This window comes from Triticum aestivum, chromosome 7A (genome assembly GCF_018294505.1).
Source record: "Triticum aestivum cultivar Chinese Spring chromosome 7A, IWGSC CS RefSeq v2.1, whole genome shotgun sequence".
NCBI classification, from domain to species: domain Eukaryota; kingdom Viridiplantae; phylum Streptophyta; class Magnoliopsida; order Poales; family Poaceae; genus Triticum; species Triticum aestivum.
Genome location: NC_057812.1, coordinates 724,396,835 through 724,417,895, shown reverse-complemented (window position 1 = coordinate 724,417,895; position 21,061 = coordinate 724,396,835). Strand labels below are relative to the sequence as shown.

The 21,061-nt window shown below is 41.1% G+C and overlaps 2 protein-coding genes across 2 annotated transcripts; both read left to right on the top strand.

Moving 5' to 3' along the window:
* Positions 1-4,231: 4,231 nt before the first annotated feature.
* Positions 4,232-4,690, top strand: LOC123153885 (uncharacterized). Its single transcript, XM_044572785.1, has one exon. The coding sequence runs from the start codon at positions 4,232-4,234 to the stop codon at positions 4,688-4,690; it is 459 nt and encodes a 152-aa protein (XP_044428720.1).
* A 12,781-nt stretch (positions 4,691-17,471) lies between these two features.
* On the top strand, positions 17,472-17,873 carry LOC123153884 (uncharacterized). The gene has a single exon (XM_044572784.1). It carries the CDS (start codon positions 17,472-17,474, stop codon positions 17,871-17,873), a length of 402 nt encoding a protein of 133 aa, XP_044428719.1.
* Positions 17,874-21,061: the final 3,188 nt, after the last annotated feature.

Below are 21,061 nucleotides of genomic sequence, written 5' to 3'. Positions count from 1 at the left end.
GTTGTTCTATTGCTCGACTTGGGGGTGGAGCAGGTGCTCAGGAACGGGTGAATCGTGGCAGTGATGATCAAGTCAAGGAGGAGAAGGCGACGGTGGCACTCAGGAGAAGAGACGCTTGGAGCTAGTCGACGAGGGAACTATGGTCCAATGTGCAAGCCCAAAATGCTGAAAGTGTGTACCATGTAAGTGCTACCACAGAGCATGAGAGATGTCTGCACGCATGTTTATGAGCATGTTTGTGGCACACATGCACGCGTGTGGTGTCAGGACATCAATGGTGGTGCCTGCTAGTGGTAACCGGTCTATCGGTAAGTGGCATTTCACTAGAATTCACTACCAACATGGTGTCATCCAACCCGGTTAGTGAACCCATCGGTGGCAAGTTGACCACACACTTGACAACACCATTGATGGGTTTTGACGATAAGTTCACCTGTTGCAAACATGTAGGTCAAATAATATTCGTGTTGATTCATGTTGAACAAGTCAGCATGGTTCATTGGTCGGGGCTAGACACGTCGGAGGGCAAGAACTAAACTCGCCCTAGTGATGCTTTTGGGTGTTCCTTCCGTCCCATTCGAAAAAGTACAACAACAAGTTTGATGGCAATGTCAAGCAGTCCACAATAGTGGTAGCATAAAAAGAAACAAGCAATTGTTTCCACCCGTCAGTGGCAAACCTCTCATGGTATGTCGTATTTTAACTTGAGTGACATGCACATTTGTTACACATGTTTTTTACATCATTCACAATGGCAAACCAGTTCACACACGGTCATAACTCGGGAATGCGACTTACGGATTTTTCCCCCACCAACTGGATCTACCGACCTCGTGTCATGTTCCTCCGTGTTCCTTCAAACTAACTCAATTCCTTTAGACATGACAATAATCGTCAAAGTTATCGACTACGGTAAATTCACATGTTCGTTGTGGTATACTCGAAGAGTTGCCCACTAGATATGGTTTTACATGCCTCGGTCGTAATCTTAAAAAAAAAGAGAGATTGAAACCAGCACCATATGCATTATTGTGATGCACACAACCATACATTTTCGACAGTATGTTCGTATGCAAGGGTGATCTGGATGAGATTTTGCGGCCGGGCTAGCTGCTGCGGGCAGCGCACGGCCTCCAGTCGTACATGGACACTTGTAATACGTACTACTGTTGAAGTCCAGGCAGCCTCTGACTCAGCTCAGCCATTTTTATTCCTTTGTTCATTACAATTAATGGTGACCGACCGGAGCTCAATGGTGCGCAGCATATCCAGGTACGGTCTCCAGCCTTAATATTGTAGCTGCTGCCTGAGACCATCGTAATCATATGCAAGGTCCAAATGACCCCCTGACAAGCTTGTCCATCACCAATCATGCTGGACGAACAAAGGCAGGTCCATAAAAGAAAGGAAGCACGTTGCTCAAAATGGCACACATCTACGGGAGGTCGATGTTGTTGGATGGATCAGCAGATCCATCTTCTCTCGAGGTACCGGGACGTGCCGCCGGCTGCAGTCGAGCTCGTGATAAGGGTACTCCATCGTCATGCTCCCCAATAACTGGAGACCGGTGAGGTTGTCGACAAGGCAAGACTTTACTCAGACTGCGGCGGCACGTTCATATAATCCCAAGCTTTCATTAGTGACATTCAGCGACCACCTAAATATATTTAACGACGATGAAAGGTTTCACCAATTAATAAGGACATGTTGTCGTTGTTACTATTTTCTCACTATTAATACGGAGAGGCTGCTATGCGTCCTCATTGCTTTCTCAACGACAGAGGTTATGATGATGCCTAGCGACCGCATTAGATTTTTAATGACCACAAGTCATGTCGATAAAAGTATTTTCTTAGCCGTGTGTGCACACCTTGTGAGTGCAACATAGCATAGATTGTGCGATAGGACAAAGAGAGAACTTGGTGAACTTCACATGGTGGTGGGCACCACTATGTTCTAACCTCCTAGCAGTATCTGTGTGTCACACCATCGGTTCTTTCCAACAACACGTCCAATTCAAAGAGAATCCCCGCATCTAAGGATGCGGTGTCAAGCGGCCGCCTATAGCTAGTGTTGATAATGTTTTAATTAGTAATTCGCCCGTCCTATTTACAGGTACACATTGTATTTTCGATCAAAATTATTCATAAACCTGACTAGAAAATATAAGTTATATGCTACAAATCTATTGTTCTGCCACATAACTTCTACTCCCTCATTCACAAATATATGATGTTTTGGATATTTCATATGGACTACATATAGACTGAAATGAATGAACAAACACAGTAAAATGTGTCTATATACATAAGATTCACAAAAAGTCGAAACATATTATATTTGTAAACAGCAAACTATTTTCTAGTTTAATGTGGTCAAAGTTTGACCCAAATTGCGAGGGGTGTCAATAAACTAGGACAAAGGAAGTAGTTTGACAATATTTTCACCATGTGGAGGTAGGTCTGGTCTGTTACAATTTTGGTTACCCGTGGATCGGTACTTGCTTGTGGATGGGGCCATAAAGGCCATTTGGATGACCCGCTAAAAAAGGATGATGAATTGTGTTACCTATAAGATCAATGCCAATAATGCATCCATCAACTCATTACAGACTACCATGTTATCAAGATCTAGTATTATAATCACTCATATAGGTTGGTTACTAAATTAGGTATTTGTTTCCCTTTGTCTTTTTTTTCCCTTTCATTTACTCTTTTCATGTAGGAGCACGTGTAGATGTTGGCTCTTGTATGAGAGTCCACTCCATCCCTTTTTTCTTATCCCCCATGTAGATAAAAGTGTCATTTAAGTAGGCTTATAGCTCTAAAATATACTTGTTCGAAGGGCATCTCGAATAGTTTGTTCGTATGGTTCTTGGTAAAATCTGGAACGTCATCGACCAACAACTTATCATACAACTACTCCAATAAGGTGTATCTAGTTTTGTCAAATGATAGTTAAAGAATGCACAAGGTTCCAAAGGTGACATGGAAAATGAGGAGAAATAGCAATACTGTGTGTTCAGGAATCAACAACATTTGCTCGGGCTGCAAGATACATTGGAAGAGAAGCCTTGCACATTATCCCAACTTACGTTTGGCAAACTACATAAATTCTATTTTGAGTAATTGTATGATAAGTTATTGGTCGATAACACCACTACTTTTACAAGTAAGCTAACCAGAAAACTGTTGGAGATGCCCTTAGTAGGTGTCAACGCCTTGTGACGTGGAGAACTAAGTAGTTAATTTCAATCACTACAAAAAAGTTACTCTTTGTAAAGGTTACCTAGGGATCCATGCATCAACTGCAAGATAATTGAATCCTCTCCTCGCTCGATATATGTCGCCCACAATAACTGCTTAATGTGGGACATTTTGTTTCTTAAAAAACTTAAGCTAAAAAAACTTTTAAATCAAGAGTCCAATTTATTAACCGGTTTAACCTTACTATCTTCTTTTTGTTTACAGGGCTCAATTGAAAAATCTCACCAACCAAGGTAGATGATGAGTACTATAATTTTTATAGTTTGTAAAAGCACTGAACTAATGCGTTTGTAAGAAATATGTTTACCAATGCAACAATTGCAATGCATGCATACATAAAGTACATGCAGTGCTCAATTTTCTTTTAATATTTGTATGCAATGATTTAATGCATCTTAAAATCTAAACATGTGATGGAAAACAACGAAATTAAGACTTATAAAATAGAAAAATTAAAATTTTGAGATAGCCCTATAAACCGAAAAAGAAGGAGTATATCATGATTTTGGTGCCGATGTTTTCAAAACTGTAGGCCTGGTGAACCCTGTTTGACAATTACTAATTATTCTAAAGTTATTCATCCACATGTACTATCTTATGAAAGGAAAGTACAGTCACATACACCTGCTTGTGCCCCGTAGGACATTGCAAGAGAGAGAAAAAAAAGCTGAGTCCCACAGAAAATATGGCCTCGTATGCATGTCTACAGTAACCCTGCAGAGAAGATTAACCCTCCCGTAATAGCCTGTGCGTGTTGCTTTATAATATAAAACAGGAAACCTTTTTTTGTCAAAAGCCCATGTGTGTAAACATACGTCCACATATGAGTTTTTTTAGACATATTGAATCTTGGCAGTCTGACCACATACAAAACCAAGGCCCGGGTGAGGACGCCGGCGGGGCCGTACGTCGCCCTCCGGGCCAGAGCTACCGCGGAGAACAGTGTGAAGGGCAATTAGCACCAGATGCAGGCCGGCCGTCCATGCTACCTCCACGATTCGCTTGGCCGTTTGAATGTATATCCCAAGCTCACGGTCACCCACACAGCCATATGCGAATACGACACACAACCAGCAGCACCAGCGAGCCCAATGGACCACGCACAGGACGAGCTGAGCCTCGAACTCACCCTGGCCGCCGCGGTCGTGGCGCCGGTGCCCGGCTTCTTCCTATGTGTCTACTGCCACCGCAAGTTCCGCACCTCGCAGGCGCTCGGCGGCCACCAAAACGCGCACAAGGAAGAGCGTGCCGCTAAGCGCCGCCGGGACACTGCAGCCCCGACTGCGCACGCTTGGAAGCCAGGGAGGTCTGTGGCCGCTCTATGGGTGTCCGAGGAGCCAGCAGCAGAAGGTGGCATGGCGCACAAGCGCAGCATGAGCTCGTCGGAGCGCGACCATGAGCTCGACTTGTCCCTCCGGCTATAATCGGTCCTCCGATCCATAGATCTCTGGAAGTATCCTTGCTCCGCACCTCTCTATTTCTGGTGCTAGGTACGTGGGTGTTTAGCTACTACTCCCTCCGATTCAAAATACGTGTCGTAGTTTTGAACTAAGGTTAGTTCAACCTCAGTTTAAAATTGTGACAATTATGGATCCGAGGGAATACTTGTCTCAAGCTCCTGTTGTGCATACAGTGGATTCATTGGCACTTCTATTTTGTTGGAATGTTTTCCAAGGTACTGGATTCCTAGAGACCTTCTTGATATTTGGGTTGACACAAAAAGTTCCCATTTCACCAGATTGTAATGACCTTGGTATTTGATTCTTTGCAAGAAAAATCTGGATCTATGTAAGTCTAATTGTTCAAGTTAAGATATTTAAAGGACCCTGTGAAAATAGGGACGTTATCCAACACGGTGTTGATTAAGTACACTAGTTAGCCTCCGTAAGATAGATTTTTAGACCTTCAGTGCGTTTCTAGTGCCTGTTACATGGTCTTTGAAAATGAATTGCAATTTGCACCCAAACATTTGGGTTTGCTCCAGCTTCTCGTCCTATTTGTCCTTACAGAGGCAAAAATTCTGTCAAGTTAACTTTAAGATATAAAAGCTGCACAAAGACAGATAAAATGAGCTTTAAATGAGCTGATTACTACAAATCCCCACAAAGAGTATAATGTAATCATCATAGCGGCCTATAGATTACACATCGTCCACAAGATGCACAACACGCCTTGAAATTGGCCATTCTCCTTAGCTCTGTTGCGAGGATAGCTAGTATATCCACAATAATTTTAAATAAGATGGGCGACAAAAGGGTTCTCTTTACGTAACCAATTTTTTCTTTACCTTAAAAAAACATCATTGTTGATAATACTCGACATTAATTTCCGGATAAAATTGTTCACTCAAGCTTGCGAGATAGGGAACCACCCTTTCCACATAGCTTGCTGGAGGAAAGACTGGCAGACATTATCATAAAGTAAAGAAATTCATAAGAAATAGTCGCAATATGTTATCTTGTAAGTGTGGTCTTTTTCGTTTTGCAAAAATGTCATGTGGAATAATCTCATAAAAGTATGAACCTATTCGGCTTAGGGCTCTAGGTGAAGGCATCAGCCAGTTCTTCGGATGAGAAACTGAAACACAAACACAATGTGTTAAAAATTACAGCAAGCGGCACTACCGAGAATGAGAAAGTGACAATCCACAACATACTCCCTCCGTTTCTTTTTACTCCCCGTACAAAACTTGGTTGAAGTCAAACAACACAAAGTTTGACCCAGTTTATGTAAAAAATATGAACATCTACAAAACGAAAACTATATACTACGAAAATACATTTCATGGTGCATCTCATAAGTCATAATATTGACTTCATATTGCAATTGCTGATATTTTTTAATATAAAATTAGTCAAACTTTATAAAGCTTAACTTTGACCAAATTTTATATGCAGACTAAAAAGAAATAAAGAGAGTACTAGTTAAGCTAGTTATTACATGCCAGCAAAGGTAAACTCCTTCCGCCCACAAGGAGGCTATATAGAGAGCAGTTTTCAAATTGCAGACTACAACTAAGAGCCGGGCAAACCGGGCTGAGCTAGACTACCGAAGCAAACATTTTCGCAAACTTCAGGAGGTTCGCCATCTTGTCAGCCGCCAAGTCGTAGCACACACCTGGTCTCCATCTGTGTGTGCTGTGCGGTAAATTTCACTTGCCACTTGTTCTACTAGTCTTACACCTAGCATATGAAGTTTTTCCTCTAGTTTTTTTCCTGCAAAATAGACAAATCCATGATCCAGTTACACATCTATCTCACCAGAATCATGGGATCATGTATTTTTTTCTGAATATAATATCGCTTTTGGATTTCCAGATAGAGCAAAACATCGCAGAAATTCCAACCAGGACTAGCTGCATGTCAGATTTCTGGAAAGCTTTGGCCCAATTACCAAATCAATCTTTCAAATTCAAAGGAGATCATCTCAAATTAAAAGCACATTTCAATAAACTCCATATGAGTCTGCCTGCAGAACAATCAAAAAATAAATGATTTATACGTTCTTCTATTCCACAAAACACACACTCTTTCTCACCTTTCCAACCCTTTTTCAGCTAATTGTCTTTAGTTAAAAACTTTTTCAACCCATTTTGATCTTAGCTGGAACTTTTACCTTCCACAAGAATTTCTGTGGATATCCCGGCCATATCAATTCTGATTAAAAACATGTAAAGAGATTTGACAAAAAAAAATTCTATCATTGGTTAACATCCACCTGGGCTTATCCTTGGCCCCAAACATTCTAACCACTTCACATCTACTCTCTCCGTCCTATAATGTAAAACTTTTTTTGACACTAGTGTAAATAATGTCATAGATTATGGGACGGAGGGAGTATCTTTCAGGATATTCCATAGATTCAAAGAGTCTGCAATGAGAGTTCTTCTGACAGTGAATTTAGCCCATCCTTGCTTTATGCTGAAGAAGTCAACATTGTTCATTGGCTGAGCCTAGACACATCGGAAGGCAAGAACTCCACTCACCAGCGTGATGGCTTGTTTTATTTACATTCAAAAACATTTTTGCCAGATTATGATTTTTACTGTTCATACAAGTCGTTGTGCGGTAAGGGTTTTTAACAGTGTGCAATAATCCATATCCATTCAATATTAGTGTGCAAACACCAAGCGGTCTCAATATGAGTGTGGTAGCATGAGAAGGTACTAACGACGAGCCCGTGAGCTGTAAACCTCTCACGGTAAAATGGTATTACTATACTTGGCAGCCTCTGACTCGGCTCAGCATGCCAATTTTTTCTCCTTTCTTTTTCACAATTAATGGAGACTGGCCGGTGCCCGGTGATGCCCAGCATATCCACGTAAGGCCTGCAGCCTTATATTGCATGGAGCTGCTGCCTTGCCATGATATGCAAGGTCCAAACGACTCCCTGCCCGGCTTGTCGTGGCCAATCATGCTATAGACAGCCACAGGCAGGTCCATAAAGGAAAAGAAGCACGTTGCTAAAAATGGCACCGAGCTCCCTCCGGTGACAGCTTCCCATTCATCTACGCTCAGATCGACCTGGTTGGATCAATGATTCCATCCAGCGGGCACCTAAATATTTTAATGACCACGAAATTAGTCGATGGTGATATAACCTGGTCATCGTTGTTATTTTCTCACAATATTGTTCCGTGGGGAATCTCACAATTAATGAGGACACAATATAACCTGAACTAAAATAGCCTAGACGTGAGGGAGAGTGTTGAAATAAATTGTCTGCCTCCCTCCATCAGTTCGGACTTTTGAATGAGTTGGCTGGAGCATGAATTCAATAGAGGACACACCGTCCATCTTAGGCTGGTCATAGTGGGGAGTAACTTAGAGTAGTAACATGTATATGTTACTAGCCTATGTTACTACCTTCATAGTGTGTGGTGTCATATGTGTAGTAACATAGATGTCTTCATTTATCACTATGTAGACTCATTTTGCATTGAAAAGCGCTATGTGATGGTAACATATTATGTTACTTTATTTGCCTTTCTCCTCATTAACTACTTGCCGCGTCATCATTTTTGCTTATGTGGCATCTATGTTACTCCTTAAGTTACTCCCACTATGACCAGCCTTATCCTGTCGCTACAAAAAACACGCCTGGAAGGGTGGCTGTCATTTGTTTTTAATGACGGGGCCTACAAAGACGGCTAACGACTGCCAGATTAATTGTGTTCATTAATTATGACTTTCAATGATCAGATCCCTATCGTCGCAACCACGACTGCTAACAACTACCAGATTAATATTGAGAGGATCTGCATCCAACACCGTGACGTGAAGCCTCTAGCTAACGTTGTACTTCCGGAGGACCATCGCAACGAAAAATATTTGGAAGCACTCCAAATTATCTCTTTTTACTGACAAAACAATAGGCATACTTTTTTTTGCGAGGAATATGTATGCATTCTTTATTACATTCAAATTAAAATAACAAAAGGAAAATTCAACTTGGTGGTTTATATCTGTGTAAATATGTTTAAAACATGTATATAGTCTTAAAATAACATCGGCAAACAACTTGAAGCCTATATATTCATAGGAGAATCATACTAATAACTTATTTATATGAACATGAAAGCGCGCCACCTCACCATACAATTATGAATGGGATAGGGCCCACCTCAAAATGCAATCATACATGAAAAAAAAGCCAACCACAACATTCAACTATGCATTAGAAAATATTTTCCATTCAAATATTCTACTTATATGCAATAAATATATTACAACTATCATATATATATATATATATATATATATATATATATATATATATATATATATATATATAGTAAATAGAGACTCCAAAGAAATTTGCATGTTAAACAAAAATTACCAACCATTCATCTGCTGGGGCGATTTATAACGGTGTAGATTAACCCATGTACTCTGTCTCATGGTCCGGTCCCACGTTAAACTGTTGGTCAAGAAATAGAACTCTCCATTTATAATTAAGAAAAAACAGAAATAATGAGTGGCTCAGTTGATGGGTCGCTGGTAAAAAAAATTGGTTGGGAAAATAAAAGCCAACACCGTTCAAACTCCAATCTATCCACTTCTACGTACATCATCTCTTTCTCTCCCCGTTAAAAAAAAAATCTTTCGTGAAGCAATCTTGCTCCATGGAATCTAGGTTGCCTCCCTCTCCCCTGTAGGAAACAAGTCCATTGTTTTTTTTTTTGGAACTCGGCCATTGTTCTCTCTTAAAGTGAAGCAAACAAGTCAGGGGCGGATCCAGGTGCTCTCAAACTCAAACTGAATCAAGAAAGTTGGTTGATGGATCCGGTGTGCTCATGGAGCTTATCCCATCAAAATCGCCTTCCTCATCATGATCAGATTTGTCTCCGACATTGATTTGTTTCGAATTTGTTTTCTCGACTAGAGGGTGACACCTGCTTTGCCGCACGGTCGTTGAGACATGAGTTAAGCATTCATTTTTGTCCGACATGATATTATGGTTGGTGGCTTCGTTGTGTGTTTCACATGAGTTAAGCTGATTTGTAATTGCACTGATGATTTTCCCTTTTTGTTGGCTTTGCTCTTGCTCGGTAGAGGCAATATCTATCTGTGAGGTGAACTAAATTGTTTTTGCGAGTGGTTGTGGTATTTTCATGTGTAACACACAAATCAATATAAGAGTGTCGCTTTCGCCTGGGATCGAATCCAAGCAAATCACACATGAGCGATCCACTCTATTATAGGTGGGTCCGCTAGCTCCCCAAAGCCTTGATGGACCAGGAGCCAACATTCCTAGAGAGCTCAGAATTTTATAAACGATATGACAAGGGGGAATAAAAACGAATATTCCAGCAAAAATATTTGAAAAATATATAATGTTCAAATCTGCCATTCAACATTCAGCAAACCTTCTGAACAAATAAAGAAATTGAACCAGCTATGCTCATCAATGAACAGGCAAGCCCGCTAGGAAAAGGTTTTAGACCTAGACCATGAAAACTAATAAAACTTACGAACTCAATCCAAATTTAAACTCTCCAGCCGAAACCAGCAAAAAACATTTTAAAACTTTGTATTAAACCCATTTGCTCCAAACGAAATAAGCCATTAATTTGAAGTAGACATCAACACATGAGCAAGCAGCTAAGAGCTCTTGACGTCCGTTAGTCCCTTGCAACAAGTAATTGTTGACATAGATTAGAGCTACTCAAACATGCCGACCCAAACTGTCCGCGGTGTCCGTTTGCATCCAAATTGACCAAAACACCGGCCATATGGGACAAACCAAGGCCAAAAGTTGTCTGCTTGATGTCCGTCTGGACTCATTTGCGACCCAAATTTATGCCTGATTTGCGTCCACGATTGGTGTCCGCCTCGGGCCTGCGTGTCGACCGCACAACTACTCCACGTGGCCGTAGTCAATGCATCCACCTAACCCGGACCCGCATGGTAGCGTCTAGAAGCCTCCAGCGTGCTCGTCCTTTTTAATGCAAGTGTGAAGGGGGGCAACCTCATCCACTTCTTCTCCCAGTCCACATCTCGCCACGCTCGCTCCCCTTGCCGTCATCTCCCTGCTGCCATCGCCCCGCCGGCTTCGAGGAGGCCCTTGCGCTGTTGGTTGCGGGGGAATAGCCCTACGCCCTGCCGCTGCCCTGCCCAAGGTTGAGCCCGAGCACACGCTGGTGCTCACGCTCACACCCACGCCCACGCCGCCCACAGAGACAAAGTCAGAGATAATGCGTGGACAGGCATCCTCCGCGAGTGGGTGATCACGCCAACCATCGCACTGGGTGCCACGCCGGAGCAAGAGGAGGCCTACCTGGAGCACTGGCGATAGCTCCACCTATCTGAGGAGCACGCCGACGGTGAGCACCGGATGCAGGCCAAGCACGAGCAGGAGGAGCGCCGTGCCCACTGGGCATGGAAGGTGGAGGGAAGAGTGCCATGAGCAGAAGAAGGAGGGGTGCGCGGGCCACGTCGCAATGCCACGACGGAGAAGACTTCGGAGGAGTTGACGCGGGTGGTGTGGGAGACCGCATTACCGTGGGCTGGGCCACTGCCAGCCTTCGTCGTCCTCACTGGCGCAACGATGGCGACGCCTAGGGCAGCGTGTTGGGTGGCTGGGAGGCACATTTATTAAGTTCTTTTATGTTTTATTATAGTTTAAGTGGACTTTGGCGAGCCATTAAAATTTTAATTATGTTTAAGTCAGACGCATGTTTAAAAAAAATGTTTCTATAAGTGGACGCGGAAAAAATGCATCGGCCACTATTGGACAATCCAGTAAAGAAAACTAGCTTTCCATTCACTTCTACTAATACGTTGCCATGTAGTAATCATTGGATAGAAAAAGCAACATGTTGCACGGGCTCGAGCGATACACCAAAGGTAGACCAACACTTCCTCTCTCTCTTTAACAGGGTTCACCATTTAACCAAAGTCCACGATCAACTAGAGGGCTTCATTTCATAGGAGCTTAGTAATTGTAGAGATGGTGTATACTTGAATTGACAGTCACGCTGCAAGGATCCGTTGGCAGGGGAAAAACGGGTGGGTGGCTTTTTGCAATGGTTAGGCCACAGTGCGACACCACCCATCATCCAGCCGCCAACACCCTTCACAGGTTGAACTGATAGTACTGCTAAATCGATCTTGCTCTGCGCTTCTGCCGACCCATCCGACATAATTGATGAAGGTTTCTCCAGCATATTTGATGTGTGTCCAGAAAGAAAAATTCATCGGTGGTGCGTGGCACAGTAAGTTAACAGATTAGATTCGTTCACGTCTACACCCCAGGTGCTTCTCCTTGAATATCTTCCGTTTTTCTCTGTTTCCATATGGATTCAAGCAACCTCCCGGCAAAAGCTAGATCTAGATTCATGTCTTCCAAGCAAGACTGAGTATCTCGATCGTGCTTTTACAAATCGGTCAGTCCACATAGCTGCGTTTGCATGATCCTTCAAGTTCTAAGTTTTGGACGAAAAAGATTAATAGATTTAGTGGCTTATTTGAATTCTAGAAACCTTACTTTTCAATCTGTCTAAATAATCCTGCCATATTGCTTTCAATATTTTTAGTTGCAGCTACAGTTTAGTTAGTAAAAATGTGTGTGATGTGATGTTTTCAGTTCTCAGTGGATGTGATAAAAGCTCTAACAAAGATATGTATCCTCAAGGATGATAAGAAAGGTATGGTATGGATCATGTTTTTAATTTTTCCATGTGAATACTTACATATATTTTCCTCTTCCAGTTGACCCTTTTACATATGTAGTCTGCCGAATAATACGTGTGCTCAGTCAAGCATTCTCAATGTCAATTGCAACATCTAACAGAGGTCCCCCGCAAAAAAAAAAAAACATCTAACAGAGGTCTGTGTCATGCATCGCAATAACATTACTATTACAGTCATGAGTATGGGCGAAACCAAGATACTAATGTAACACCTAAATTTACTTTATCGTGTGAACATACTACTTTATGTATTTTTAACATCCACAATTATTTATTCCTATTCAGTTCATTATATACATTGGTGTTGGCTGACAAGTGCCATTAGTTTATATTCACCTACTCAGATATACTGATATATCCAAACTGAAAAGATTAGAGGAGTTTGGAATACTATAGTTAATTGTTTACTCTGTATATTTTGACGAAAGGAGCTATCACAGGAATAAAATGAGTTCTAAAATGTATTATATTTAGAAACGGAGGGAGTATATGTCTGGCTTACATCTATATATATAGGTAGGATTTCACACACATGTACATTTTTTTCAAAAATATATGTAGGACTTCACACAACATACTCTACACGGAATCATCCCAAACTGTTACACCGAAAATAGTTCTCCGTTCTCCCTACATTCTAACAACTAAAGAATCGATCCACAAAAAGTATTACAAACAACCCCGGGCAAATCTATGTTTTTCTTACTAGCCCGTGCAGTGGCACGAGTTGACGACCAGTCAAATGTAATGAGTGATATGTGTTGTTAAATTTGTTTTCATTTTATGAACCCAAATTTTCATCAACCAATTCCAGAAACAACGAGTGGAGTATCCTCTATAATCTCACCATTTCTCAACCGCAAAGTTTTGAATATGAGTTAATTATGGTTAAAGTTGAAAAAAATGAATGATCTATTTTATTTAAATATTTACCTTAAATAATATTATGAAGCAAATCTAATTATCTCTTATTTTCTGCTGTAAATAACTTTACCCTCAAAATCAAATAAATGAATGGTCTATATAAGTGAGACTTTTGTATTTGTGAGCTCTTAAAAATCGCATATAGCACTAGTAAGCTACCCCATTTATATCAGTAGTTTTTTTTCATATAATTATAAGTATAAAATATTAACCCTCATAGTTAAATTAGTGAAGGATCACTTAAAATGAGAATTTATATTTGCATAAATCCTTTGAAAATTTGCATATACACTTACAATAATATTAGGAAACTAACCTAACTAAATCCTATGCTTTTGAAAATAAAACACTCAAAAATATCACATATATGTTTGTTTTTATTATTGCTCTTGATGTATCATATGTTGTTTCTCATCCCTTCTCTTTTAGTTGCATTATAACTAAATACTATTACATGTATAGATATTTTTTTCATTTTCATATATTTCTCTACAAAAAAGCAACAATTAAGATATTTTGACTAAAATGTGTTTTGAACAAAGCACAAGTATGCAACTACTAAATACAGTAAAACATTTAGTTCAATAATGTGTAATTCAAATTGTACTTGTTGTTTTTATTCGTAACTCTCACATTTAAAGGTGCCAAATTGTGTTCTTTGTTGATTATTGCCATGTTAAATATACATTTTATTTACAATTCTTATGAACACCCACTTAAAATTAAAATTTTACAGACCCATATCAAAAAGTCTGGGCCCATTACTTGCCACATATTTATAGGATAATTTGTGGAATAGTTGTTTTCATACATATCATATAAATGTTTATAAAACTTGTGAAAAATATCCAAATGAGAATGACAATGCTATGCATTCTATAAAGTATTTACCTTGCGGTAATGAACATGATTATTTCTTTAATTTTTTCATAATAAATTTAATGTTCACAAACTTTATTGGTTAAAAAAAGTACATCACATTAGCATTTATGAAAATATACTTTGCGAACAAAAACATGTATTGATGAAAAGGCATAAAATAAAAAAAAATAAAAAAAGATTATGAAATAAGAAAATAATAAACGCACACACATGCACACTAAAAAGAAAATATTTATAACGAAATCTATAAAACACATTAGACCTTGCCTTTTATTCCCCGCCGCTTTCGATTTTTTTTTTGCGAAAATGATTCAGATCTATTATCAAAGTTCAGCCAAGTACAAAGCATCTCGAACATAACAAAAATACATTGAGATTCCAAGACCCCGAAACAATCACTACTGTCGCCAGGACGCGCCCTTGACGTGTCGCTGGAGCCAGCTTGACCTTGTCAATGATAGCTGGGAAGTCTTTGTGCATGTGCCCCTAAGGACCAGTGCCCTGGAGATGTAGTCGTCGCTGTTGAACGTTTGCATAGATCTGAAGCACCTGACACAAAATCTCTCCACACGGTGAGAAACCCTAACCTCACCACCCGAAGAGACGACAGGAATCTGCACCGGAGCTCTATTGACTGCATCCATACGGACATACTCGAGGAGGATCGGAGCCTGGAAAACAAACTGCATCCATACGGAAGTAGAGCCGCTTTTGTATTCCTTGCCAAGAGCGGGAATAGGAGCACTGTTAGAGTGTGTACTCAGGACCTCAAGGATCGAGAATGCCCTATATTTTTTAGTTCGGAAAGGCCCTAAAACACTTTGTCAATCAAAAGCAAACAGATTATACACAAACAAAAGGGGGTTTTATACAGGTTCAGGCCACTACCTGAGCGTAAAACCCTACTTCCTGTTGGTACTGATATGAATGGGAAGAATTCAGGTGCTCTGGTGTTAAAAAGATGGTGGTTGGCGTGCGACTAGTGGTGATCAGGGTTCTAGTTAGATTGGTTGATTGCTCCTAAATCTAGTCTGGTTCTCTCGAGTGAACTTGCTATTAGATGCTTGATATGCTAGTGTATACTAGTGGGTGTGTACCTGTCCTTCCCCTCTGACCTCGGTCCTCCCATTATATAGGGCGGGGGCACCACATTGGTCGTAGACTCTCATTTGAACACAGAAATGGTAGGCGATGCGTGCAACTTGTTCTCTATACGCCCAATGGATGACCCGGCACTGCGAGGTGTCAGGTGCTTGAGTGCTCTAGCTTGACACAACGTGCTGCACCGGTCATCTTTGGTCTTCAGTCCCGCTAGAGTCTGGTTACATCGCCCGTCTTCCTTGGTCGCCATGACGAGATGAACCACCTTCTTAGACCTAACCAGTCTACGTCACGTAGCCCGTCTGGGCATTAAGTGCTCGGTCGCTGGAGTGTGCCGCAAGGGCTACCTGCCCTTGCTACGCATGTCCCATATGCTCGCGGCTATAGTCCCCGATTGTTTCACTGCTGGTCACCTGCCTCCTTGATGATCTTCTATGGTTGTTGTGGTCGTGGCAGCCGTGTATTCCTGTATTCTTTGTTGTGTCAACGGTAAATAAATTCTACTCCAAGTTTTTAGACTGATAAGATTATTTACAATGAGGCCCATTTACTAAGTATTAACGGTGCCTCTATTTTAAATACTCTGACAAGCACTCCTAAAGTCGGTGCGTCTGGGAAGCTCACCTAGTACCCTTTACACCAACATGCCATTGTTGCTGGAGGGACAAGTACGATGACGTCCCATTGGCACCGACTTGCAGACACAGATCTGTTGTGGCTATCTAGCCATGGAATGTGGAAAGAAAAGAGTTCACCTCGAGGAAATGGGCTGGCTGAAATAAAAGTATGGTTTTAGTGAATGAAAGCGGTCTGAAAAAAAAAATGCAAAGCCCTCTTTCAAGAAGAAACTTGCAAATCATTTTCCGCCAATAAAACTTGCAAATCGTAATAGCAATATCACAGACTTAGGCAGTGACGTGGTGAATTAATTAATCCAGAACTATAGAAAGGGCTATTCTTTGCAAATGTTAGTTAATGATCCCTTCCTAACTGCTGGACACATGAAGACTCACCTCGACTCAACACGCATTGGCATGTGATGTAAAGGTTTTCCGGGGTTTGCAAAAAAAAAAACTTCCAAACCATTGTCGGAATTATAACTAATTTTTTCACCTTGCGTTTTTCGAGTTGATGTCTAGAAAACTACTCCCTCCGTTCCTAAATATAGACCTTTTAGAGATTTCAATATGAACTACATATGGATGTATATAGATGTATTTTAGAGCGTAGATTCACTATTTTTGCCGTATGTAGTCGGTATTAGAATCTCTAAAAGGTCTTATATTTAGGAACAGGGGGAGTAGATGATATATGTTGACAAATATTTTTGAACTTACTTTTACGCTCAAGTGTACTTCCCATGTAATGCGTATAATATAAATGTGTGTAACATGTGTACTCCCATATGTACTCCCCGCAGCCTTTGACCATTTGGTATGAACGGCAAGCTATATCACAAAATATGTGTAACATGTGTACTCCCCAAGTCGTGTAAATGGCAAATAAATGGTGTCCGCAAGTCCTGTTTAGTTAACTTTACCTAGCTCCTTAGTTCATTTTCCTAGAAAAAAAACTTAAACTATTAGATTATATAATGGGTTTAAACGGGATTAAACGGGACCCGGTTGACATCGTGAAAGAACTACTACAGACGTTGTCTATTAAGTCCCCTCGTCGCTTGTGGACCGGGCAATCGCACAAAAAAGATAATCAGATCCCGCAAAAGACGGGATACGTGTTGTATGTGAAGGCCTCGTGTGCGCGGACACGAACCTTGCACCAGATGTTAACCTTTCCCTAGTTTCTTTGAGACCGAAGGAATCCTGTTGGGCCATGCATGCAGACAGTCTGCCAGGCCTGCATTAGGATTTATGGGCGTACACCAACCAGCTGATACCGCGGGTGGGGTCCGTACGTCTGCGCCCTGGACCTCACTGTAGACAACTGTCCCTAGCGCAATTCAATTAGCACCACACCCCTGCCGTCCAAGCTGCCTGTGCCTCCAGGACTCACTTGGCCATTTGTGCTCCCCAGATTTTAACATCGCTAGCTCAGCTCACACAGCCATATGCGAATACGACGCACAACCACCAGGAGCGAGTACAATGGAGCGAGCGAGCAACCCGGATGACGAGCTAAGCCTCGAGCTCACCCTGCCCGCCGCCGTGGGCGTGGCGCCAGCGGCGCCTCCCTTCTTCCTCTGCGCCTACTGCGACCGCAGGTTCCTCACCTTCCAGGGGCTCGGCGGCCACCAGTACCAGAACGCACACAAGCAAAAGCGCCCCGTTGGCAGGCTCCGCTGCAATGCCTCCACCGTTATCCGCGCCTCCCCGCCATCAAAGGCTGCTGCTCGGATGCCCGAGGGGCCCGAGGACAAGGTGCCTGATGTGGGTGGCATGGCGCACAAGCGCGGGCGCGCGGCAACACCTGGCATGGCTGAAGAACTTCATTATCTTCGTCCAGTTCATCGCCATTGCAGTGTTGTGAAGCTTGTGTGCTCAGTGTGATCGTGTGTAAGGTGTATTAGTAGTGGATAAGCTCACCAAGTAGGATACAAAATGACCATAACTCTATGCTCATATGTAACCAAACAACGTGCATCGTATGAGCAGAGATAATGCGACTAACCAAACACATGCGTAGAGACGTTGCTATGATGCAGAGAGAAATGATATGCAGGCAAGCAATCAACATGCATATGCAAGCAATCAACATGCATATGATGATTTTGCCTGCATATGCTCAATCAGGCCCTAGTGGAACAAGTATGCCAAGTGCCTAAAAATGATGCGAGCAACCAAACGCGCCCGTTAAGGATGGGAGCATATGGCCGAAAAGCTATCATATAGGCGTCAATTATGACTTTCATTTAAAAGTTTTGGATTATCTTGAAGAACTTTTAAGTGTTCCCTATGAAGATACACGATTCTGCACCGACTATCCATCATATATACACAAAAACACGAAGATGTTGGATTACTCCAACACATAGTTTATGCAAGGTGAATGGGGATGCTGCGCACAGTCCGCGGACACAGGTGTGATAAAGCTCCCCCGCTAATCTATGAAATAATTTCTTTGTTTAATCAACAAATTTGATGGTCGTGATTAGTCAGTGCATTCTCATATCTGGTTTATACACCCTCCATTCCTAAATATAAAGCTTTTTAGAGATTTCAATATTTACACTTTAAAAATGTCAATGTAAACCCGTTTGTAGTTCATACAGAAATCTCTAAATATAAAACGTTGGACTTCACACACACGTACCTTCTTTTTGCAAAAATATATGTAGGACTTCACATTCACACGTACTCTACATGGAAATCATCCCAAACTATTACACCAAACATAGTTCTCTATAATCCCTACATTCTAACAGCTAAAGAATTCATCCACAAAAGGTATTACACAGAGCCCTAGGTAATCTATGTTTTTCTTACTAGCCCGTGCAGTGGCACGAGTTGACAACTAGTCAAACATAATGAGTGATATGTATACTTAACTAGATAAATGCCCCCCGCGTTGCTGCGGGAAGTTATTGTGCAAAACTTTAAAAATTCATGATGTATATTCTAAAGGATAAATAAAGAGGTATGAAAGAAAATTTATTTTATCACCCAGGTGGGATGTTTTTGAGCTCACATAAATCACTATTACAAAATACTCCCTCCTTTCCGGTTATAGGGCTTATCTCAAAATTTTAGATTTCCCAATTTATATGTCTCAATTTGATTGTTTCCCATCACATATTCAGATTTCAAGGTACATTAAATCATTGCATGCGAGGATTAAGAGAAAGTTGACCAATGCATGTATTTTATTCATGCATGCATTGCAATTAATGCATTGGAAACACAATTTTGTGAAGAAAATGGGCACACTAATTGAGTGCTTTTGCAAACTACAAAAATTATTCCACCACTCATCATCTACCTTGATTGGTGAGATTTTTGAAATTGAGCCTATAAACCGGAAAGGATGTACTATATGAGAAGTCACTGTCATACTTAATGAAATTACAGGAAGCTTTACAAACCAGTGAAACAACTATAGTAAGATATGCAATCTGCAAAGCTTCATTCCAATTCCAACAATAATTAGATGTATGGTTATGGACAAAAATTAACATTGAGGACCATAAATTCTTTGGCACGCAAACACACGTACAACACCACATGAGGTAATGAGGATATTTTGGCAGACTTTGAATATACATGTATATAATACTAAAATGAATTTAAGTAAACTTGTTATAATGTACGAAGATAGATGCATACCCGGAAGAAAATTAGCTTCTCTTGCGGTGATGTGAAGTTTATTCTACTACAAACACATGCAAACAAAACAGGATTGCGAAATTTAAGTAAACTGAAGGGATTTGGTGCTAGTAGATAACTGATATCCATAAGAAAAACTTATTGAACTCCTTCTGTTCCGAAATTGCAAAACATGAGACTACTACATGAACGAATGAACTTGTTATCACTGATTCACTAGTAAAGGCCCATTAGTCCCGGTTCCAAAGGGCCTATAGTCCCGGTTCTGGAACCGGGACTAAAGGGTTGGTACTAACGCCTCCCCCCTTTAGTCTCGGTTCTGTTACGAACCGGGACTAAAGGCCCTCCACGTGGCCGCTGTCTGGAGCTTCACCTTTAGTCCCGGTTGGTAACACCAACCGGGACTAAAGAAAATTTTATTAAATTTTTATTTGTCGATTTTTTTAAAAAAATCCAATTTTCAAATTTCTGAATTATTTTACAGTTTAATCTCTAATCATCCCTCACCACTGCTCAATTTAACCTCTAATCTCTAATCACCCTCATCATTCCAAATCATCTAACTTCCCAGCCGGTCACCCATCCTCTCACTACTCCAGCCTGAGCACGCTTAACTTCCGGATTTTATCCCCCCTCGTTTCCAAGTCTGCACTTGTTGTTTTTCTAACAATAGTAACACTACAAGAAACATGTTAATACATGACGGTACTAGTCCGTCATGGATTACCCAGAAACTGTCATGTGTGCACATCCACGACGGATTACAAATCTGTCATGTATATCGTGGCATAATTTGCCACCGCACCTTCCATGACGGCTCTTGACCGTCATGGGTCTTCCACAGGCCCAAACTAGGCCCAAACCTTGGTGACGGAGCAAACCGTCATGGATTTTCATAATCTAGAAGCAACATAGAACTAGCATGGCATCCACGTGGATCTGACGTGGAGACCAGCATGGCCCATGTAGTAACCAGCCCAATTAGGGTTCTGGCACAATAATTTCAATCCTGCCAAACCCATTAGCTGTTTATTTTTGTCCTGCCCATTAGCTAGCCTATTTTTTGAGTATAACCTGTTAGCCCCTTCTCTAGTCAAGCTCGTTTTCTTGACGCAGTACAATTTATAACAAGAAAACCAAATTATGTTCATCCAAAAATAGCATTTGTATACATGACAGTACAAAACTTCCAACAATCTGGTCTGATTTCAAAGAACAAAGTTTAATATGAAGACATCACAAATCTAGAAAGCACGATAAGCATTTAAAAAATCAAGTAACATGACTTCCATGTAAAAATGCACCACTAGCTGATTTTAATCTCCGACGTTACACACCATCGCTTGCAGGCAGCTATTTGGACCAGAACTTCAATCTTCGGTAACACAAAACCTGCATAAAATCCAAAACACATA